We start from the raw sequence: 23926 nt of genomic DNA, 5'->3' as shown, positions 1-23926 counted from the left end.
TGGACCCGTTCTCCTCCGAGAGCATTTTTTGTTTTCAGGTGAATGAGTGACTGACCCAGCCAAGCGAGGCTGATCGTAAGTCCCCGGCCTCTTTAAGCGCGGGGGTTGGGAGTGGAGAGCTGGAGTACTACCATCACGCGTAAAAAATCCAAGCAGATCCAGGTCCTGAGCCCAGCAAACACGTGCTGCCTGCGGAGCGTGGAGAGGGCGGGCACCCGGGAGGAAGGTCCCAGGCTGCCTGAACGTGCTCGCGCCCGAGGCCGCCGCGGCGCGGCCGTCAGGGTCTCGGAGCGAGCGCACGTGCGCCGGCCAGACCCAGCGGAGGCAGCGTCCGGGCACTCGCGAGGAAATGGAGGGCGAGGCGCTGTTCAGAGCTAGGGAACAGTGTGGGCTGAGTTTCGCCCCGAAAGGGAAGAGCGAGGAAGGAGAAGCTCTGACGGCCGGAGAGGAGAAAGGGAGGATCACGAGCTAGGTAAGGCTGGCCAACCTAAAGCTTGGGAGGAAAGGGGGGCGGGGCTGGAGGAGTCGCGGAATAAAAGCGCACGAGGAACGAGTAGCGAGCTTATTCCGAAGTCGGGGTCGGAAGCGCTCACACCCGGGGGCCCGCGGTGGGGAGGTGGAAAGGCGGTGGTTTAGGAACCCCGCCCCGGGTACAGCCGGGCTCAGGGCTGACCCCCCCCCCCCCCCGACCGGACTTCCTCCTTCTAGCGTTAGCGGCCGCGGCCTCACCCTCGGCCAGCGTCGAACCCCCCGGTTGACTCCGCCCGCTACTAGTCGGGCGGGTGGGGGTGGGGCCCGTTTCCTCAGTGGTCGACGCTTGGTCGGCGTCCGCGTCAGCCGGAGCCCAGCGCGTGACGCAGCACGTCGACGTAAGTGACGCGCAGACCCGGGCCGCTCCTCCTTCCTTGAGTGAGTGCCGGCCGGGTCGGGGCGGGGGAGAAGAGGGAGGGCGGGGGAGGGAGAGGCGACCCGGGAGTCGTTGTGGGCCGCGGGCCGGACCGGGTCCCTGGGCGGCGGGAGCCAGGGCCGGGCAGAAGGGCTTGGCGGGCCGTTAGGGGGCCGCCACGGCTGTCGGGTCCCTTCCTCTGCCGGACTTGCGCGCCCCGGCGCCGGGAGCCTCCGGCGCTCTGCCCACCCCGCTTCAGCTCGCGTCTCCCGACTCCAATTAGGTCAGGCTCGGAGTCCCGCGGCCGCGGCTCCGGCCCCCAACGCGCGGCGGCCACCCGGCTCGCCTTTCTTTCTTCCCTCGCCTTCCTCTCTTCTTGCCTCCCCCTCCCCCCCTTTCTTTTCATGTAGCTTGGGTTTTGTTTTTTGTTGTTTTAGGCTTTAGGGGTTTTGTGCCTTAGCCTGAGCTCATGGGTGTACATTATCATGCTCCTCTTTTGTAGAGCAACCCGACGGCCATGGAGGCCGAAGAGACGATGGAATGCCTTCAGGAGTTCCCGGAACATCATAAAATGATCCTGGACCGATTGAATGAACAGCGAGAGCAGGATCGGTTTACTGACATCACCCTGATTGTCGACGGTGGGTAGAGTGGTGGGCAGAGTAGCGAATTTGTGGCTTCCGTTCTTATCTCCCCTTCCCCCACCCGCCTTTTATACCCCCCTTGTATGGCCTGTGCCTATTGAGTGTGCGCTGGGACCTGGCAGGGACTTGTCAGTGCCTACTCACTGTAGACCATGTTGCAGAAGGCTAGTTGGCTGGTCATGCTTTCAACATAGTCTTAGCTTCTTTGCCGCCTTTGTACGTTTTCCCATTGCACCCTTGAGTGCAAGATGATGGTGTTGGCGATAGGGAGAATATCTCTAAATTTTTGGCTTATAGCCTTACATACATAAGCTGTTTTGAGGAGACTTTCACAGCGATCATCTGGGAAGTGTTGATTCTCTCTAGTTTCCCAGATGGTCTTGGAGGGAGAATGTGAGATTCCTTTGCAGCACTGGTACCCTCTTTGGGAAACCTCAAATCAAATGGGGTCTTTACCAGTATTAGGAGTTGTCCTTATAATGGAGGCAAACGCAGCTTGGGTATCTTTTCTATTTAGTGAAAATAGGCATCTCAAGGCAGGCTATTCTTTATTATAGATCTGCTGTATTGTAGGTCTACCGCTTCCAAATATTAGGCATTATTATGTTTTCCAGAGCAAATACATCCAGCTTTATGCTTATTCTATGGCTTTTTCTTCTCTCTTTCCAAGTGATGTATGTAACATTTTGGGTTGTGTTTATTCTCTTTCCAAGTGATGTATGTAACATTTTGGGTTGTGTTTATAATTAGGAGTTTTACATGAATAGGATTTACTTTGGACTCTCTTAAGTGGTAAGAAGCTCTGTACCGAACCTCTCTTAGTTTTGTAAACTGGGTTTTATAAAACTGACCTAATAAAGTCTTTGAGGTAAAGATCTGTCTTCGTGTCTAATTAAAATTGAAGTTTGTCGAGATAGCTACTAAGAACATTCTGACTTTAGTTCAGTAATTGATATAGTATTGTGATTATATTATGGAGAAAGGTCTGCTTTATATAATTTCCTACTTTGTTTTTTGGTTTTACTTTTGATTTTTGAATATATGTGATTCTCTTTTTTTTTTTCTTTTCTTTTTTCTTTTTTTTTTTTTTTCTTTTTAATCTAGGACACCATTTTAAGGCCCACAAGGCTGTTTTGGCTGCTTGCAGTAAGTTCTTCTACAAATTCTTTCAGGAGTTTACTCAGGAACCTTTGGTGGAGATAGAAGGTAAATGCTTATTTTAAATATAATACTTAGCAAACATTATAATTGTTGAAGAAGTGTTAGTTAATTTAGGAGAATACCATGGGAAATAGGCATCAATGGTTCCTATTAGGTGACTGGATAAATTGTTCTTTTGACACTTGAGAATTCTTAGTTTTAGTAAAGTTCTTGGTAAAATGATCTGTCAGGAAAACTCTTACATTAGATGGTAGATGTTGGTCTCTTAAAGGAGTCTTTTCCACTTCTAAAACCAGTGGTCACTCTCTTTGGAAAATTTGTATTAAAAGTGAATCCCATCTTTGTTCAGTGGGCCAAAGTTTCAGACTGGTTGGGATGCTGCAGGTTACAGTAGAAGGTTCTTTATTAGCAAAGGTATATATGACACGCACAAAATGAAATGGGCTGCCATAATACGGAAAAGGCTAGGAAAGATGAAGTCACATTCAGAAGTTCTAGTGGTTAGAGTCAGGGATGGAAGGAATCATTCAGTAGATACGGCCTTAAAGTAGAAAATGATTTTGATTTTTTTATAATAATAGCTTCCCTAAGTGCCAGCTATAGTGCTTTGCGTTTGTGTGCCTTTTCTGAGATTTGCCGCAATCCTTTGAAATAAGTGGTATTATTTCCAATTTACACATCAGGGAACAGGCTATAAATTGTTAGTTGCTCAGCATTGTCCAGCTAGCAAGGGATTCACTTGACGCTATTAATTACTATGCTTTTGGCTTATACTGCTACATTAGCTATCCCTCCCTGTTGTTCAAAACTGTAGGAAATAAATAAGCTTGCCTACATAAATACAGAATTTTAGTTCTTTCAGTGTTCTTGGATTTTTATCTTTTTGACGGTGTATATATTCTTTGTTATGAATGAGTTGCCTAGAAACGCTATTCCCTTGGGGAAATTTGGTGCCCCGGGGAGTAAAGAAAATGAAAAAGTTAAGCACGTTCCTCTTTTGGGTACATTTCAATTTACCTAACATTCTGGCTGATACATCCATAGATAATCTTTTCATTATCTGTGATGGACAGAGCCACAGGCATAATGGAAATCCACAAAGCTTACTAAAGTGAGAATCTAGCTGCCTGTACACTATTGGTTTCTATTACAGGGCAAGATTTCATCCATTCATTTACCTGAGGTACTATGTGATGCCATGCAAGTTATTTTACTTCAGTTGCATATTTTCCTCCTCATCTGAAGAGGCCTTATTACTTTATAGGCTTGTAATGATTAATTGAAATAACATATGCAGAGTGCTGAGCGTAGTGTTTGATGCATTGTCAAAGCTTTATAAATTGGGTCTGTTTGTCAAATTGAATACCTGTTAGGTGTTGTGCACTGTAGTAGAATCAGGAAGTGAAGAACTGATGAATAAGATAGCCCTTAAAGAATTTGCAGATTTAATCACAGGTGACCAATAGGTATAGAAAGGAATACCAAAAGTGTTGCAGAGACTTTTATTGTGGAGTGATGTAGCTGAGGAGAGAGAATGAATAATCTGGTCTACTTTAGAGAGAGGAACAATTTTAAAAAGGAGTTGACTTAAGTTTTTGGGTTTTTTTTTTTTTTTAAGATTTTTTATTTATTTATTTGACAGAAAGGGAGAGCACAAATAGGGGGAGTGGCAGAGGGAGAAGCAGGAGATTCCATGGAGCAGGGAACCCGATGTAGGGCTTGATCCCATAACTTGGGATCATGACCAGAGCCTAAGGCAGATGCCCAACCGACTGAGCCATCCAGGTCCCCCTGACTTCTGCTTTTTAGGCAGAATCTTAAACAGTCAAAAAATCAGTGGCCCTTGGTGGGGAGGGAGAGGGTGGTGGGATTATGGACATTGGGGAGGGTATGTGCTATGGTGAGTGCTATGAAGTGTGTAAACCTGGCGATTCACAGACCTGTACCCCTGGGGCTAATAATACATTATATGTTTATAGAAAAAAATTAAAAAAAACAACAACAACAACAACAACAAGTGGCCCAGGCTAGAATATGCATTGCTTTTGGAGCAAAGAGTATATCTGGAGAAATAGGATCTTCTCTTCTAGAGACTGATCACCTTGAGATTGTTTCTTGTGCCTTTTAGCGCCTGTGACCTACTATCTTCATTATAGTGTATCACTTAGAAGCTTTATGGACAAATGAGAAAACAATGTAAGAACATTTCTGTTTTTGTTACTTGCCAGATTCAGGTTTAAAAAAATCATTTTGGCTCAGTTTTTTTTTAAGCCATTAACTTTGGAATCACTGTACAACCTGTCTAGGTCACCTGGCTATAGAAAAAGCCTGGCCATGTAATTTGAAAACCCAAGTTTCCTTTACTGTTGTCATTTGTATAAGCTTGGACCTGTTGGCTAAAATATATATATATTTTAATATATAGGATACATCAAGTAATTTTGCATTATGTCATGACATTTTGAATTTTATGATACTCTGTTGTTAAAATCCTCTGAAGAATACATTTTATTTTGTTTGGATTTGGGTTTGCTTTGTTTCTAGCAGGCAACCTGCTTTAGGTTCAGACTGCCTTATGTGGACTGTGGATGTAATTCCAATTTTGTTTTCAAAACTTTTGTTGTGTTCAGGTCCCAGGTGTGCTCAGCATCTGGGTGGTAGTCAGCATCATAGTGCAGTACTCAGACCCTTTGCTGTGCTGCCTCAGCTCAGTTCTGCATGAGTAGCTCGGTGGCTAGAGCAGAACTTATTCACAGAGGACCTTTCTCTAGTTCCTTCTTCTGACTTCTTCTGCACTTTACCTCCAAGGAGTAATTTTTCATGCTTGTCTGGCTAGAAAACTGGGGTTTTAGCTTCCGTGTGCTGTCATATGCTTCCCACAGTGGGATCTGTTTCCTAAGACAAAGCAGTGAGAGAAAAAAAATTAAGATTTCTCTCCATGCTCTTCAGGTCATAGTATGTTTCCTAGCTCTGTCAGAAAGAAAAACTTTCTCTAAGGATTAGTACCTGCTTGGTGGCCACCAGCCACCAGTGTGCAGCATCAGAACTGGAACTTGCTTTGAGGCAGGGCTGAGAGGAATAAAAACCAAGTATTTCCGGACCTGCTTATATTCTCCATTCCCTTTTCTGGTTCTCTAGCCAGAAAGAGTTTCTTCTGCAGCTTTTTTGTCTGTTGCTGCTACCTAGGAGTGGGATTGGGGCTGTCTTCAAGTCAAGTTGAGATATGTGGGAGGAAAAATAAAATCCCAGGAAACTCACTGCTGTTCTTTGAGTTTTGATTTCTCTCCCCACTCTGCTTGTTTCTGTTTGTCTTTCAGAATCCTTATCAAATGTATTCAGAATACATTTGCTTTATGTATTCTTCCCAGGACTTATGATTGTAAGCAGTGGACAAGATGGAGTATGGGGAGTGGATGAGTGTGTTTTCTTCCTCTTAGCTAGAATTGGAACCCCCATCTTTAAAATATGAATAATGACCTCACTCTATAGATCTAGAATGCTACCCTTTTTTGCTTCTTCCTAAGTGAAAAAAGGAAGATTCAGGTTAAGGTGTTCATATTAACAGTTTCTTTAGATACTCAGAAAAATTGTGTTCTCAAGCACACTTCTGTTATAAAAGGAGCAAGGGATTAATTAGTAAGTGGGCTGGGATTTGAAAGTTACCAGACTTGTCCTGATGGGGAATGGTGTCTTCATAATTGCATCTGTCACCATGTCACTTACCTGGGCAGGTGTTACCAGCTTAGTTCATGTTAGCTGATCAGATCAGTGATTTATTCCTAGAACTAATGCTGGACTGGCAACTTAAGCACCTAAGATGCTTATTTAAAAAAAAAAAAAAATTGCCTGTCCCACTTTTGATTCTGGAGATCAGAGACCCATCCTTTTATTAAGTCTGCAGTGATTCTGATTAACCAAAATTGGGAATTAAGTCTACAGTTCCTTATTCAAATCCTTGGAGGCCAGATGTTTCTTGAAATTACAAATTTTCTAAAGGTAATGCAGTCTGTGTAATGTGATACTCCCAGTGGGGTCTAGGGTGACATCCTATAACCAAATAGTATTTTGGAAGAGTAGCATATTAATATTTACTCTAAGTGGGATAAAGACTATAAATAGCCCCATGTCAGTTCAAATCAAAATTTCCTTCCAAATTTATGGGAAAACTTCAGTCTTAAGAGATTTGGGGGACTTTGGAATTACGAGTAAGAGATTATAAGCCTGGGGCGCCTGGGTGGCTCTGGGTTGAAGCCTCTGCCTTCAGCTCAGGTCATGATCCCAGGGTCCTGGGATCAAGCCCCACGTCGGGCTCTCTGCTTCCCTTCCTCTCTCCCTGCCTGCCTCTCTGCCTACTTGTGATCTCTGTCTGTCAAATAAATAAAATCTTAAAAAAAAAAGAGATTATGAGCCTGCAGTGAATGAAGTCATAGGTATTCAAACTCTTCTAAGCCTGAATGTTTCCTGCTGTCATCTTATGTAAAAATCTTTTTTTTTTTTTTAAATGTATATATCTTTATTTTGAACTTAGAAGTCGGGCCATCTGGGGTTGAGTCTAGTTTTCATCACTCCAGTAACTTGCCAAAGTCAAAATTATTAATTTCTGTGCCTCAGTTTTTCTATCTGTAAAATGGAGGTTACAATAAAGTTCTCTATAGGATTGTTGTGAGTATTGAGTTAGTAATTGTGAGGTGTTTGGAGTTGTGCTTGGTATTTGTAGTGTTGTTTGTGTGTGTTTGATTAAAAATCAAAATCTCATTCCACTTCAAGAAAAATTTACATGTTTTTAGAATGGACTTTTGCACTTTTAAATATTTGGTTAAAACTCCTTAAATTTTTTTATATTTTAAATTTTATTATACTCCTATAATAAAGAATAACATGGTCAAAAGAATAACCAGGAAAAAAAGATTTAGGAGACTCAAAAGTAACCTTCAAAGAATCCAGTTATTTTAGTTTGCTTTTTCAGGTATATAAAGTACATAGGAAGAATGTAAAAGTATTTTTATATTTGTAGTTGTGTATATTGTATGCAGTTTGGACATGGCATTTTTTAGTGTGAAAATTCTGTGTTAAAAGTAGTTTTCTTTTGGAACACCTGTCTGGCTCAGATGGTGCAGCATGTGACTCTATATCAGGGTTGTAGGTTCAAACCCCAAGTTGGGTGTAGAGATTATTTAAAAGTCTTTTAAAAATAAACTAGTTTTCTCTTTGTTTCAGTAGATTTTTGTAGCCTTGCATTAGCAGATTGAAATAATAATATATAGCATTGAAGAGCACAAAGAAATAGAGTATCTTTTGGGCCAACATTTAAAACTAAAACTTGTAAAGAAAAGTTGGAATTATGGAAGCTTAATTTTAAAAGTGACTTTAGCTCTTCTTCATTCCTACTTTGTGTGTCTGCATTTTAGGGAGCATTGTGTTAGATACTGTGAGGTGAGTGTACAGAGACAAAAATCATTTCCCTCTCGCTTAGAGTCAAGAGATGCCCATGAGTTGCAATTGTCCAACAAGTACAGAGTTCACCTGGGGGTTGGGGGGAAGGGTAGACCATTAAAGTTTCATTTAGTATGTGGCATTAGAATTGAGCCTTCAAGGGTGGTAGGATTTGTACAAAGATAAAGTGATTAAACATTCAAATAGGAGGGTACGTGTTAATAAAGACAAGGAAGTTTTAGAAGTGAAGGATTTGAAGATCAGTATATAGTATGGGATTTATAGAGTTTAAAATTTGGAAGGAAAGATAGTGGTAAATAGAGAAATAATGTGAAGTACCTTGAAATAAAGGCAGAGTGGTATGGAACTTTATTTGCTGAACTGTGGAAAGCCCTTGAAGATTCGGAGCTAAGTTGATGGAGAGATCCTTGCAGTAAAGTACCATGTCTGTCCTGTAATAGCCCATTCATGTATTTGAGTAGGTAGGTAGGTCATAAGGGCCTTAGAAATCTTTGGGAAAGATCTTAAAGCACTTTGGTAGTTATTGCTGGAACTTGGTACAGTCTTACTGTACCATTAATGAAAATTCCACCAGGAGATAATTTTCCAAAATTTAGATACTAATCAGGTTTTGAACACTGTGCTTTTTTTTCTTTACTAACGTTAGAACATTTGAATCAATGTGAGTACATGCTAATGGACATCTCTTTTTCTACAGGTGTTAGTAAAATGGCCTTCCGTCATTTAATTGAGTTCACATATACAGCAAAATTAATGATACAAGGAGAAGAAGAAGCCAATGATGTATGGAAAGCAGCAGAGTTCCTACAAATGCTAGAAGCTATCAAAGCCCTTGAAGTCAGGTAATTACTTTCTTAGTGATACAGTTATACTCAGTCGTGTACACCTTGTTAGTCAAGATTTTATTATATGCCATAAACAACTGACGTTTTAAAATTAAGACTATTTAAGGATCTGTAAAATTCTGGATACTGATTGCTCTTTGTCTCACACTTGATTTCTCGTCCTTATGTAAAAACTGCTAAGGTTAACTAAAGTAGCATGTTTTGTGTCTAGTGAGGAGGACTAGGCAGCATTTAAGGAGTTATCTGGGTCCCTGTAAACTGTTCCGTTGGATTTGAGTTATTAATTGCATGAAGCCTTACTCTAAAAAAGGTTTGGCTTACCAAGATTAACCTAATACTGTTTAAAAATAAGTGAGGAGGGGCGCCTGGGTGGCTCAGTGGGTTAAGCCTCTGCCTTCGGCTCAGGTCATGATCTCAGGGTCCTAGGATCAAGCCCCGCATCGGGCTCTCTGCTCAGCAGGGAGCCTGCTTCCTCCTCTCTCTCTGCCTACTTGTGATCTCTGTCTGTCAAAAAAAAAAAATCTAAAAAAAAAACCGTGAGGAAATGGATGAAGATTAATAGACGAGATGGGGGCGATAATCAGTGAAGTTAGAAATATGGTAGCCAGGGACGCCTGGGTGGCTCAGTGGGTTAAGCCGCTGCCTTCGGCTCAGGTCATGATCCTAGGGTCCTGGGATCGAGTCCCGTATCGGGCTCCTTGCTCAGCAGGGAGCCTGCCTCTCTCTCTGCCTCTGCCTGCCTCTCTCTCCGCCTCTGCCTGCCTCTCTGCCTGCTTGTGTGCTTTCTCTCTCTCTCTCTTTCTGACAAATAAATAAATAAAATCTTTAAAAAAAAAAAAAAAAAGAAATATGGTAGCCAGTACACCTGCTGTTTAAGTCTGTATACTTGCTGGATGGGCTAAATCGCGCTCTGAACTCTAAAGCACCTAGTGCAAAGAGAAAGGAAAGAAAAATCCTAAGTTACATTATGCATGGTTATGAGAGCAAACCAGTTGCTTAGAAGCAATTCCTGGTATTAAGACAGAAAATTTCTCATAGAGATTATGTATTAAGTGATACATTAAATGATATAACGAATAAAGACTTCCAGTGTCTTACATAATGAATATTGGCACCGTAATATAGTGACTAAGAACAAGAGTTCTCGAGTCTGGTAACCTGGGTGGTATCCTAGCTCTACCACTGTGTGACCTTTATGAAGTTACTCGACCTGTCAGCAACTTCACTTCCTCATCTGTCAAATAGGGATAATGGTCCTTTCTACCATAGGATTATTTGTGAGGGTTAAATGAATTAATGCATCTAAAGTACTTAGCATGGTATCTGGCATATAGTATTCCAAATTGAACTGGTCTTACAATTTTATATCTCCTGGCTCTGTTTCTTATGACCTTAGTGTAGTCATTGGCATAACACTGAAGTGCAGTTTGGTGAACTCAATTAGAAACGGGGCAACATGATTTAGTCCAACTCACTGGTGTGGTTCAGTCAAAAGATGTAATTTAGAATAATTCTAAGAAATAATTGAACTGTAATCATCCATAAGTACCATTTTTCCATTTTAATTAGTTTGATGACAGAATTCAAGATTAATCCAGGAGCTTGGTGTGTATGTATTCTCTGATGCCTAGTGCCTGGCACATAGTAGGTGTGTGGCACACATTTGTGAATGGATGCATGGGTGCATGCTGATTAAAACCGGATCAGCACTCTCCTGTAGGGATAGCTGAGACATGTGCAACAAAATTGAGGTGTGTTGAGGATATATATCGGATGATGCCATACTTTTTCAAAATGCAAGTAAAGGGAATACAGTATGGATGGGGCAACATCAGATTTGTGGTTAAATTCTGGATGAGAACCTTTTGGAAAAATGTTCTATCTGTGTGGTCCCTTTGCTCAAAGTAGTGAGTAGTATCTCACTGTGGGGAAAGTCCTTGACAGCAGAACAGTGGAACATATTCTGACAATACCCTAGGTTGGATTTGGGAGGGTTAGGAATTGAATTCATGTGTATAGTCATTGGGAGATGAAGGTAAGAACAACTGGGCTCAGCTGTTTTCCCAGGCCTGCCTATTTAGAACCTTTCAGAAGATTTATTATCATAAGAGTGGGATCCTTATAGTAATTAAAACCATAAGTGAATGCTTTCAATATAAATACAGTTACATGTTGAATTGTTTCTTGAACCAGTTCGGCATGCAGTATACTCTGAAGAGTTCTTTACAAACAGGAAGACAGCAGCTTTGTGTATTGGCAGTTTATAATAATGCAATTTAGAAATAAAAATTAATTTAGTTGTGGTTAAATTGACTGATTAAGACAACTCTGTATTGAGATTATTATATAATGTTTTGCAGATTCAAAAGGTGAATTAGGTGCTCTGCTCACATCCGCAGTATGCAAGTATTTTTGGAATATAGCGTCATGTTTTTGAATGACACTGAGGAAAGTATGAGGACCTTATTTTGCTTTGCTGGAGTTGCATTATTGTTTGTTTGAAGCTGTGTAGGACAGAGTTCTTGATAATTTGTTAGGAAGCAGCAGTTGCCTTATAGATTTTTCCTCTCCAGCCTGTTGGTGCAATTTACATGTAAAACAGTTCACCAGATTAATACCACGTTTGAATTTTGGCAGTTGTGTACAGTGGTGTAATCCCTACCATAATCAACACATGGGAACATTTCCATCATCCCAGGTTTTCTCATGACTGTTTAGTGAGCCCTCATCCCCAGCCTCATTTATCCACTGATTTGATCTTCATCACTGTAGTTGTATTTTATTTAGAATATCATATAAATGGAGTGTAGTTTTTGTGTTGGACTTTTTTCACTTAGTGTTATGTTTTAGAGGTTTGTCAGTGTTGTGGATATTAGTATTTTGTTCTCTTTTATTACCAAGTGGTATTCAATTGTATGGCTGTACCACCTGTTGATGGTGTTTCCACCTATTACAAATAAAGTGGCTATTCTTTCATTTCTCAGTAAGTATCTAGGAGTGGAATAGCTGGGTTGTATAGTAGGTATATTTAATTTTTTTTAAGCAACTGCTAAACTGTTTTCCAAATTGTTGTGCCATTTTACATTCCAACTCGCAGTATTTGAGAGTTCCCGTTGCTCCACAGCCTTGCTAATTCTTGGTATGATCAGGCCTTTTCATTTTACTGTGCTAATAGGTATATAGTGGTTTTAATTTGCATTTCCCTTACAACTAATGATGAGAATTATTTCATGTGCCTTTTTGCTGTATGTTTATCTTCTTTGGCAAGGTGTCTGTTCAGATCTTTTGCCCATTTTTAAATTGGGTTATTGTCAAGAACTGTGAAGGGTCTGAGATTTATCCTATTCACAAGCTATAAATTGGCCTGCCAGTTTTTTTGGATGCTGGCAGAAGACATGAGACTCCTGAGCCAGAGAGAAGGGCCTTCATTTCTCTTACAGCATAAGGAGCAGCATGAACTCCATGCTTATACCAGTTTTTCTTGCCCTTCTCAGCGCCCTCCCCAAATCCCTTAGGGGTGACAGCAGTCGCCTAGGTGTGTGCCGTTTGTATTCATAGTGGTTTACATCACATTTGAGGAACACCTGGCTTTAGGAAACAAGTTTTTTATAATGAGGTGCAAGCAAACCTGCCTAGAGGGGCCATTATCTTCATTATACTGGGCAATAATTGAAACTGTCCTCCACTTGAGAAGATGAGCATTCTCTTCTAAGGCTATTTGCTGTGAATACAACCTTGAAAAGATCCAGAACAAAAGGTGTCTTTGTTTACAAGACTTGCAGAAACATGAGGGATCCATGGAGAGTTATCTTCCAACAATATCCTTGTTTCTACATTATTTTAGCTTCTGGTAAATTTTTCCAAGAGTATACTACTCTGTGACCCCCTGATTGATCTGGTCAATAGGGACTGGTCCTAATCCATTCAGTTTTTTTTTTTTTTTTTCACACTGGATTTAATTAAGGCAGCTATCAACAGAACTTGAAGCAACAGGATGTGGTCACCCTGCAGCGCTGAGCTTAACCATCCACTCACTCCCCTGAGGTCCTGGACTCAACCAACTTAGAAAGCCAGGTAGCTTTTATCTTTAGTCTTTGTGTTGACTTTTCCACTTAGCGGTAAGCATTAATCCAAGTATAGCAAGATCTTTTTGCACTTGCACAGTCTCTGCATTGGCCCACTGGGAGGAAGTCTAGGGTGTCTATCATCCATAATAACCCTAACCAGTGATTTGAGGCTTACATGAATGACTTCCAGGGCCCAAGTGGTGTCATTGATCACATCAGCTTAAATCAGACACAAATTTTGTGTCACCTTTTTAATTGGATGATTCCCATTGTAGGGAAAACTACCCAAGGAGCACACGTAAATAACAAGTCAGTTATTCTTCCAGGAAACTCCCCAAGTACCCAAAAGTTGCCTTGTTTTTGGAGAGATCATTACTTCTGTCATCTGAGAACTAAACTGATCTGTTAGTGGTGTTTCCTTAAAAACTAGATGATCTCTTCTGCCCACCCCTGAAGCACAAGTCATCATACTTTTGGGGAGGGAAGTTAGTACCTGGCTCTAGTACAAGAAATATGTTCCCTAGGGCATATAGGTGAGTTGGAAAGAAAGTGTTGTTTACAATGGTTTGTGCCCAGAATAGGGCCATCATCATTCCTGGGGCAGAAGCCTCAAATGTGGATTCCCCCTTTCCTGGATTGAACCTGGTCATTGTTTTTTTGGAGGGATTGTCTGAAGGCAGTCAGTTCAAACCATTCTTTGTCTTATGCACCTGAATGCCACTTGAGTGGTAACTATCCACCTCATGAACTGAACCTCAGCTTTGGGAATAGCAGTGGGGCAATATGGAACATGTAGGAACTTGGCCATCCCCTGCTGTTTCCAAAAGACTTCTGGGTATAGTTAAGGGAAATGATCATCAAATCATGGTCAGAGTCGTTGGGCAGGGGAGAGTAGATCTAGCAGTTGATTTAAAGTTGCTTGTAATAGTAGGGGAGAGGTGCATCAGTGCATTTTCCTACAGAGGAAGGCCATAGAGGCAGTTCTAAAGGACAAAGACCATTAATACCTTCCTCCCTCATACCTCTTGAGTCTAAGATTTTCTCTTGCAGGTTTCAGGGTTGTTGCTCTCCCTTCACCTCCATAGAATCACTGTGTCCCATTCTAGTAGCTGTAACTTCACCCCTTTTCCAGTTATCCCCTCCTCTTACCCAGACGTTTCATCCAGGATGGTCAGGGACACAAAGGCATTTTCATAAAACTTAAGAGACCCATCATCTCTTCTATTTTGACTCAAAAGGGCCAGTCTTTTCTTTTTTTTTTAAGATTTTATTTATTTGAGAGAGAGCAGGCAAGCGAGCATGAGCCAGGGGTGGTGTTGAGGGGGAGGGAGGGGAATAAGCAGACTCTGCACTGGATCTCAGGACCCTGATATCATGACCTGAGCCAAAACCAAGAGTTGGATACTCAACCAGCTGAGCCACCTAGGCATCCACAAGGGCCACTCTTAAGTGTACCTGGCAAGCAGTATGTTCAACCAAGTGGTCATTATTTTTAGGATGTAAGATGATGTCAGTTCAAGAAGAGAATCCAGATGACTGAATTGGAATTAAGTTTGAATCTTCTTTTTTTTTTTTTTAAGATTTTATTTATTTATTTGACAGATCACAAGTAGGCAGAGAGGCAGGCAGAGCGAGAGGGGGAAGCAGGCTCCCCACTGAGCAGAGAGCCCGGTGCAGGGCTTGATCCCAGGACCCTGGGATCATGACCTGAGCTGAAGGCAGAGGCTTTAACCCACTGAGCCACCCAGGTGCCCCAAGTTTGAATCTTCTAAGACCAGTTTTTTAAAAAAATTATTTTATTTTTAAAATTTTTTTTTCTTAATATGTAATGTATTATTAGCCCCAGGGGTACAGGTCTGTGAATCGCCAGGTTTACACTTCACAGCACATACCTTCCCCAATGTCCATAACCCAACCATCTCCCTACCCCTTTCCCCTGGCAACCCTCAATTTTGTGAGATTAAGAGTCTCTTATGGTTTGTCTCCCTCCTGATCCCATCTTGTTTCATTTATTCCTTCCCTACCCCCAAGTCCCCCACATTGCCTCTCCGCTTCCTCGTATCAGGGAGATAATATGATAATTGCTAAGACCACTTTTGACTGGACTGTCACCTGGAAGAAACACCAGCCAGGCTGTGCCAGGATTGCCATTGCTAGGGAAAGAAAAGGATTGTGTCTAAGAATGGTTAGGGCAGAATTCAAAATTTCCAATTCAGTTTCTATAACTCCCTACCCATTTTGTCTTGATCATTATCCAGGAAGCAGCTGAGAAGAGATGGTCCCTTTTTGGGGATGGCTGAGTTCGATGACCAAACTGCCTTACTCAGATTTTTGGACAAAGAGGAGATAAGGGAAGTAGAGTCAGAAATCTTCCGAAGTCTGTGTTGAAGGAGCCTTTTGTAGTGCTCTATATTATCTAGATCTGGATGGTAGGGAGCTTGCAGGGTTTATCACTACCTTGACTGTCAGCCAATTATTGAGTAGCTTTAGGCGCAGAATGATCAGACTGCAGATGATCCAGACAGCTGAACACACGACACAGATTAGTTTCAAGGGCACAGTGGTGTGGCCAGAACCAGCAGATCAGTCTGGAAAAGCAGCAGTATAACCTTAAAAAGGTTCAGCAGTGGTGAGACGGTACAGAGAGCCCTGGGATGGGGTCAGAGGTCCAGTCTAGTCAGTCTTCAAGAACGGTCAGACAGTGCCCTGGGCAGTGTAGCCTTCTTCACAAGATAAATAGGCCAGCGTTTGGTGGGTGTCACAAGTTGGCATCCAGTGGCAACTTCTCTATCAGAAGCGTGGGTCCTTTACTTTATGCTCTCTCTGATGGTGGCTATGTCAGCATGTTCAGAATAATACTGGGTCTAGGGGGTAAGTGATGGAAGTCTAGGCAATGCAGTCTTGATCAGCACCTTCATTCCCGTTAGTATCATTAGAGAACAGGCCCTTATCATGGGCATCTGAATCAGGGATGCAAATAGTTTGATCAGCAACTGCTATTGTGGTCCTGAGGATAGATGTCTTAATCTGCCAAGATTTCCAGCTCTTCCAAATAGCTAGGTCATTGGCAGCAGCCCAGGAGTCAATAAAATACAATGTGGTTCATTGTGGAGAATGTTTCCCAGGGCTGTGAAGAAAGCTTTTGAGTTCTGCCTTCTGAGCTCAGTGACCACATCCACTTTTGTGTAGTTGGTGCTAAAGCTGAGCATTTGCAGCCGTCCAGGGAATACCTTCAGTCTTGAGTTTAGCCAAAGCATTAGTGAATCAAAGACCTCATCAGGGGCACCTGGATGGCTCAGTGGGTTAAGCCTCTGCCTTTGGCTCAGGTTATGATCTCAGGGTCCTGGGATCGAGCCCCGCATCGGGCTCTCTGCTCAGCAGGGAGCCTGCTTCCTCCTCTCTCTCTGCCTGCCTCTCTGCCTACTTGTGATCTCTGTCTGTCAAATAAATAAATAAAATCTTTAAAAAAAAAAAAAAGACCTCATCAATTTAGTGGCTTCCTTTGGGCAACAGAGTTGGGGGAACTTCCTTTTTTTTTTTTTTTTCCCATGTAAAGCCAAGAGGTCAACTGCTTTCTTGTGTGTCTTTTTTTTTTTTTTTTTTTTTTTTAAGATTGATTTATTTTAGAGCAAGTGAGCAAGTGGTGGGGAGGGACAGAGGGAGGAGAGAGAATCTTAAGGAGACTTCCCGCTGAGCATGGAGTCCTACTCCCTCCATCCCTCGACCCTGAGATCATGACTTGTGCCAAAACCAAGAGTCAGACCCTCAATCATCTGAGCCACACATGTGCTCCTTGAGTGTCTTATTTCTGTTTGAGAAATGAGACTTGGTGGGTATGTTTTAGTCTTAGTTGATGCATTCCCAAATGGCAGTATCAGGCGGGAGAGCCTCGAAGCCTGAATGGGTTTCAACAAGAGCCCAACAGCAAGCTAATCCTTTTCTTTTCAAAGGGATTGTACCTTGTAGATGTGGCAGGTATAAAACCGGAGGTACAAAACCCAAGGTACACCTTGTGGGTGGAGTCTGGCTCCCTTTGCCAGAAGCTCTAATCTGCAAGAGAATCCATATCAAAGAGTTCTAGTTCAAACGGGCTGTTAAGAGTTGTAGGGCCCCCAAAATGGAGACTGTGCCAGCTTGATGGGTAACTTCCAGAGCACCCTTTTGGTTGGAGCACCACTTAAAAGATCCTGACTTGCAGATTAGCTGATATAAAGAAGAAAGTAGAATGCCCAGGAGAGGTACCGCTGTCTCTAATATCCAGAAAACTTTAGTAAGGTAACAATCCTTATTTTCAGGAGGGAGAGAGAGGAGGTAAAAAAGCATAGTTTTTCTTTTATTGCTGGAGGAATTGAGTGTTGTGAATCTACTGGACTTAGTCCCACGAAACTCGACTTGATGAGCAGGCCTCTGAATTTTATTGAGGGTTCATCAACACCTGCTCATGGAGGTGTGCTGACATTGTGGTCGGGACCTTTGAGACAGACTTCTAGCTTGCCAGTCAGCAGGACATCAGTATAGTGTAAACTTCAGACATCACAAGATAGAGACACTCGTGCTAAACCTGACCAGCTGCTGGTGCCATCTGTTGGGGGGTTTCTTACAGTAGCTCTTCTCTACCTGTGGCTCTTTCCATTTGGGACGATCCATTTTTGATACCTACAGAATTGGGCAGTGTAAATGCCATAGCAGTTCCTGCTGTACATTCAGATTTAGCAACAACAGTATGTACTGTCAGCTTCCATCTGCAGGGTTAAGACAGCCTCCCTTTCCTGCTGTGAAACTTGCCCAAACCCCATGGGTTGAATGAAAGTTCTTCCTTTCCCCATGGTAGAATGGTGAGTTGGACACCTGAATCTAACAGAGCCATGAAAGTTTGAGTCTCTCCCATTCCTGGGTTTCCCTCTGCATCCGTGGATTGGGTATATGGTGTCTTCACTATACCCTGTCCTTGGGGACAGGGAGACCTTGGCTCTACCCCTAGTTATCTTCCTCCAAGCAGATGAAGTCAAGGTATGGAGGGGAGGAAGAGACAGAGAGAGAAAGTGACTCCATGCCAGTGAGCAAGGCATATTTACTTTTGATTTCAAGCAGATGAGAGCTGCGTGTGGCTTGACTAAACAAATTTCAAGTGTTTTCGGCCCATCAATCAGCCAGCAAGATCATCATTACTGATGCCATCTATTTCCTTTTGGGGAATTCCTTGATTCAGCTGCCTTGTCCACATTGCTTTTATTTTTATTTTTTTTTAATTTTTATTTATTTATTTTTTAAAAAAGATTTTTATTTATTTATTTGACAGACACAGATCACAGGTAGACAGAGAGGCAGGCAGAGAGAGGAAGAAGCAGGCTCCCTGCCAAGTAGAGAGCCCGGTGCGGGGCTTGATCCCAGGACCCCGGGATCATGACCTGAGCCGAAGGCAGTCTTTAACCCACTGAGCCACCCAGGCGCCCCTCCACATTGCTTTTAAATTGGGGCCATAAGATTTTTTTAAGATGTATGTATTTATTTGAGAGAAGGAACACAAGCACATGAGCAAGGGGGAGGGGCAGAGGGAAAGGGAGAGAATCTTGAGCAGAGTCCCCTCTGAGTGCAGAGCCCAGCATGGGCCTCCATCTCAGGACTCTGAGATCATAACCTGAGTGGAAATCAAGAGGTGGATGCTTAACCCACTATGCCACCCAGGGACCCGTGGCCATAAGATTTACATGCCTTTTGGCAGACTCAGATGACTTACACACTGGTGGCTTTTTAAAAAAGAGTGTACCTTAATTCTGGACATTTGGTGCCCTTTTGTCACGATAATAACTCTTATGTTTTTACCTAGTTTAACATTAAGGTTGGGATTTTCAGGAGGCCTGATCACAAGAATTTATATTGTTTTGGATTCTTTCCTCATTCTCCAGTGGCTCATCTTCGTCAGCATTATAAACCTAATTGGCAGGAAGATTTACTAGTCAGTGCCTCACCACAGGAGTTTGTATCAAAGAAATCTCCCCAAGAGCACCATAGCACCCTTATGACAGCCAGGACAGTACTGCGGGAAAAACCCCCGAGACCTTTTACAGTCCTTTCCACATGGATCTAAGGTGGACAAGACAACACTGCAGGAGAGGCTGAGCCCTGTGATGGCCCAGCTGTTGCCATTCTTCTTGATGAGCATCATGTTTCCGCCTCATCTTTCTTCTTCTTCTTTTTTTTTTTTTTTTAAGATTTTATTTATTTGACAGAGCACAACCAAGGGGAGCAGTAGGAAGCCTGTTGTAGGGCTCAATCCCAGAACCCTGGAATCATGATCTCAGCCGAAGGCAGAGGCTTAACCAACTGAGCCACCCAGGCCCCCGCCCCCTCATCTTTCACGTGGACTAGGCAAAGTTCTAATGACTCATTTCTGTTAGTAGCAGTTGCAAGTTTCCCTCCTGTCACCCTTAGTTTAGGTAACTTATCTGTAATGGGGCAGGGCCTTCTCTCTCTACCCCTGGCCCCTCCGTGAATCTTAGTTGTTTTGATGGGTTAGACTTAAGGCTGACCACCAGGTTGGCAGGGAAGTCCTCCCCCCAACTCTGGGAGAGTTTGCAACACCAGGGAACCGTTCTAGCAGCTGTCCTTGAACTTACTGCTAGCTACTAATCATGCAACTTCCAGTTTTTCCTCATTATAGGTGTTTCAGTTTTCTGAGGCTGCCATAACAAAGTACCACAAACTGGGACCCAGAAATGTCTTGTCTCACAGTTCTGGAGGCTAGAAATCTAAATTACAGTGTTAGCTGGGCCTTGCTGCCTCAGAAGCCTCTAGGGGAGGATCCTTCCTTGCCTCTCCTACCTTCTGCCAGCCCCAGGTGTTCCATGGCTTGTGGCAGCATGACTCCAATTTTTGCCTCCATCGTCATTCACATTGCTGTCTTCTGTCTCTCTCCTGTGTGTGTGCCTGTGTCCAAATGTACCTATTCTTATAAAGACAGAGCTGTGTTAGAGTAGGCCTCACTCTCATGACCAATTTTCTTAACTTAGTTACATGTTCAAAGACTGATATCCAAATAAGGTTACATTCACAGGTGTTAGGGGTCAAGACTTCAGCACATCTTTGAAGGACACAGTTTAACTCCTACAGTAGGCAGTTAAGTGGAAGACCATGCACTGCCTAGTTGACCATACAATTTGGTCAGCACATTTTTGCTGCCAGCTCCAGTGGACTTCCTCACATCCCATTACTTGTTCTGTGGGGCCTTATCCTTTGTCCTCCAGAAAACCTTGTCTTTTTTGGCATCCTGTCCTTGTTGCCAGAACCTGGCAAGAAGTGTGGCGGATCTGAGATTTTTACCCTATTTGAAGGCAACAGGTTACCCTTCATAGTTTCACAGATGCTGATAAAAGATATTTAAGTCAGAAAGATTTTACTTTTTGCACAGTAAGCAGCACGAGTTTTATATTTGTGCCAGTTTTCCCTTCTCCCCCAGAGGGGTGACATAGAGTGGCCCAGGTGAATGCAGTGCGTCTAGTTGGTTCACATCACAGCTGAAGCATCTCCAGCGTAGGAAGCCCGCATCTTAGATGATGGGCTGCAAGCAAACCTGCCCAACCATTGCCCAGAGGGAGCCGTACGCTCCGTCTTTCCAGATTGCTGGCGGTCCTGCAGACAGCCTTGAAGAGAGCGCCGAAGAGCAGCTGTCAGTGCAGGAGGCGTGCCGGAACATGACACTCATGGATAATTGTCTCCCAATAGTTGTCTTCTCTTATTTAGGGTATTGGATTATAAGAAAACTTTTTATACTGTCTGTGCAGACCTTTGACAGATATATGTGTGCACGTGTTTTGTCTGGGTCTGTGGCTTGATTTTTGTTTTGTTTTGTTTGCAGCCTACCGTTTTGTTAACTATTTCAAAGGACAATAGCTTTTAATGTTGATGAAATCTATCAATTTTTGCTATTAAGTTTTCTGCTTTTTGCGTACTATTTAAGAAATCTTTCAGTAACCCAATTTTACAAAGATTTTCTCCTGCTTTTCTCTTGACGTTTAATAGTTTTAGTTCTTACATTAAAGTTTGTTGTCCATTTTGAAATAATTTGAGTGTATGATTGAAGAGTGATAGTTGAGGTTTATTTTCTCCATGTAAAGACCAGTTGTTCCAGCACCACTGTTAAAAGTTCTTTCCTCCGTTAAATTATCTTGGAACCTTTATTTTTCAAAAATCAGTTGAACAAGTGGGTCTGTTTCTTGACTCTGTTCCATTAATCTTCATGTCTCTCACCAGTATTGTGTCTTAACTTGCTGTAGCTTTATAGTGAGTCTTGAAATCAGGTTATATAAGTCTTCCGATTTTGTTTTTTGCCTTTTCATATAAACTTTTCTATGAACTTACCAATTTCTTCCCAAAAGCCTGCTAGGATTTCCATTGACCTTACGGATTTTTAAATCCATACATTATGTGTTTCAGGAACAAAGAAAACTCCGCTCCATTAGAGGAAAATACCACAGGAAAAAGTGAGGCAAAAAAAAGAAAGATTGCAGAAACTTCAAATGTTATCACTGAGTCATTGCCCTCTGCAGAATCAGAACCTGTTGAAATTGAGGTGGAGATTGCCGAAGGCACAATTGAAGTGGAAGATGAAGGCATCGAAACGTTGGAGGAAGTGGCTTCTGCCAAGCAGTCCATAAAGTACATTCAGAGCACAGGGTCCTCTGATGATTCCGCCCTGGCACTGTTGGCAGATATTACCAGCAAGTACCGGCAAGGTGATAGAAAAGGGCAGATAAAAGAAGAAGATGGTTGTGCATCTGACCCCACAAGCAAACAGGTAGAAGGTATTGAAATTGTGGAACTTCAGCTGTCACATGTGAAGGACTTGTTCCATTGTGAGAAATGTAACCGTTCATTTAAATTGTTTTACCATTTTAAGGAACACATGAAATCACACTCCACTGAGAGTTTCAAGTGTGAAATATGCAATAAAAGGTATCTTCGGGAGAGCGCATGGAAACAGCACCTCAACTGTTACCACCTTGAAGAAGGTGGAGTCAGTAAGAAGCAAAGAACTGGGAAAAAAATTCACATATGTCAATACTGTGAGAAACAGTTTGACCACTTTGGACATTTTAAAGAGCATCTTCGAAAACATACAGGTAACTAGCAAATCTTTATGTTAAAAGTGCATTTTTCCACATTCACTGCAAGTCTGAGCGTCTGATTCTTTTTTTTATTTTAATACCACGGCACCCATCTCCTGTATTTTCTAATATGCAGGCTGAGCTCACATTGTTCTTCTGATACTAGTTTATTGAAATATTCATACTTTAAAAGCAAAAATCATAACAATTTTGGAAAGTAGTTGTTACTCTTAACGCCTTGCCAGTTTTTGTATTTTTAAAGAAATACACAAAACAGTTTGTGATTATTTACTAAGGATCATAAATTATGAAGTCCTAATTATATGGAAACTTCACTGTTACTATTGTTTACATTTCCCGTCTCTCGTTTATACATTACATAGATCTGTACACTTATGAACGATCCCTGGCATGTTTATACCTTTGCATACATTTGGTCACCTGTACCAAGGTGGTAGCTAGGTAGGCAGTATATGTTCATCTTCCCACACCTTTTCAAGAGCACCCGGTGTCAGGACTGATGGGCAGCCAGGAGATGAGAAAGGTAAAGTCTTTTACTTCCCTCCTCCTGGGAGCCCTCTCAGGCATGCAGGAGCAATCCCAGGGATGCCCACTGTGGGCCTCTGGGTTTTAAGAGTTCTGCATCCATCCCCTATGCCTGTTTTCCCTTCCATCAGAGTCTCTGTCTTTCCACCTCCCAAGCATTCTTTGTTAAGTCTCCTGTGTCACACACAGGAGCTACTAGCTATGACTTGAATTGTGTGTCGGGGGAGAGCAGTGGATATGGTGTGCTAAGTGTCAGACTCTAGATACTTGCCCCCAAGTTCTGTGTGGTGGCTAAAGCTGTTTAGACTGTTTAATACAGTGAATACAACATAGGTATTCCATACCATTCAGAGTCTTTGTCTTTGCTGGAGTTTGGAAAATTTCGAAGAAATTTTGTCCTAGATCTTTTGCTGTCCTTTGTTCCTCTCTGCGTACTGCTTGAAATTGAGGAAAGGGTTAGATTCAGATAAATGTGGTATGGTATCCCTCACTTTTAAATGCTTGGTATCAATACTCAGGGACTGAATAAATGTCGGTATCAATATTCAGTGGTTACATGAAACAGAATCTCATACTTAAGTCTTCATATGGATTTAAAAAGCTTCTGGATACTAGTTTGGGTAACTAATAGGCATTATCTTTTGGGAAAATGCTATCTGATTTTCAGACATAAAGGAATATTTGTATTAGGAATTATATATTTAGAAACTGCCTGTAGTAATAGTTTTTGGTCCTTAAATACCCATCTGTTTTTTGTTTTTGTTTTTGTTTTTTAATTCTTTTTTTAAAGATTTTATTTATTTATTTGACAGAGATCACAAGTAGGCAGAGAGAGGAAGGGAAGCAGGCTCCCTGCTGAGCAGGGAGCCTGACGTGGGGCTCGATCCCAGGACCCTGGGAGCACGACCTGAGCCAAAGGCAGAGGCTTTAACCCACTGAGCCACCCAGGTGCCCCTAAATACCCATCTGTTTTAATGTAACTTAGTTTTGCAAAACACTTGCTATACCAGCAGCACATTAAATTAGTAAATAAGTGTTACTTGGTAACTAGTATCCTTTTTTTTTTAAATTTTATTTCTTTGACAGAGACAGATCACAAGTAGGCAGAGAGGCACGCAGAGAGAGGAGGAAGCAGGCTCCCCACTGAGCAGAGAGCCCGATGCGGGACTCGATCCCAGGACCCTGAGATCATGACCTGAGCTGAAGGCAGAGGCTTTAA

General features: G+C 42.3%; 1 protein-coding gene across 2 annotated transcripts; it reads left to right on the top strand.

Annotated features, from left to right (window-relative positions):
- The first annotated feature begins 276 nt into the window (after positions 1-276).
- Positions 277-22202, top strand: LOC111141096 (zinc finger protein 131). Of its 2 annotated transcripts, XM_022493430.1 has the most exons (6): positions 277-472; positions 1389-1527; positions 2635-2736; positions 8843-8987; positions 21491-21858; positions 21954-22045. In XM_022493430.1, exons 2-6 carry the CDS (start codon positions 1404-1406, stop codon positions 21977-21979), a joined length of 765 nt encoding a protein of 254 aa, XP_022349138.1. In that variant the 5' UTR covers positions 277-472; positions 1389-1403; the 3' UTR covers positions 21980-22045. The 2 variants fall into 2 exon arrangements, with proteins under 2 accessions (XP_022349138.1, XP_022349137.1); XM_022493429.1 differs by lacking the exon at positions 277-472 and having other exon boundaries at positions 1222-1527; positions 21491-21851; positions 21954-22202.
- Positions 22203-23926: the final 1724 nt, after the last annotated feature.

The sequence above is a fragment of the Enhydra lutris genome, unplaced genomic scaffold, assembly GCF_002288905.1.
Source record: "Enhydra lutris kenyoni isolate GAN:26980312 unplaced genomic scaffold, ASM228890v2 scaffoldscaffold5, whole genome shotgun sequence".
In the NCBI taxonomy this organism is placed as follows: Eukaryota; Metazoa; Chordata; class Mammalia; order Carnivora; family Mustelidae; genus Enhydra; species Enhydra lutris.
This window is presented reverse-complemented; position numbering and strand designations above follow the sequence as displayed.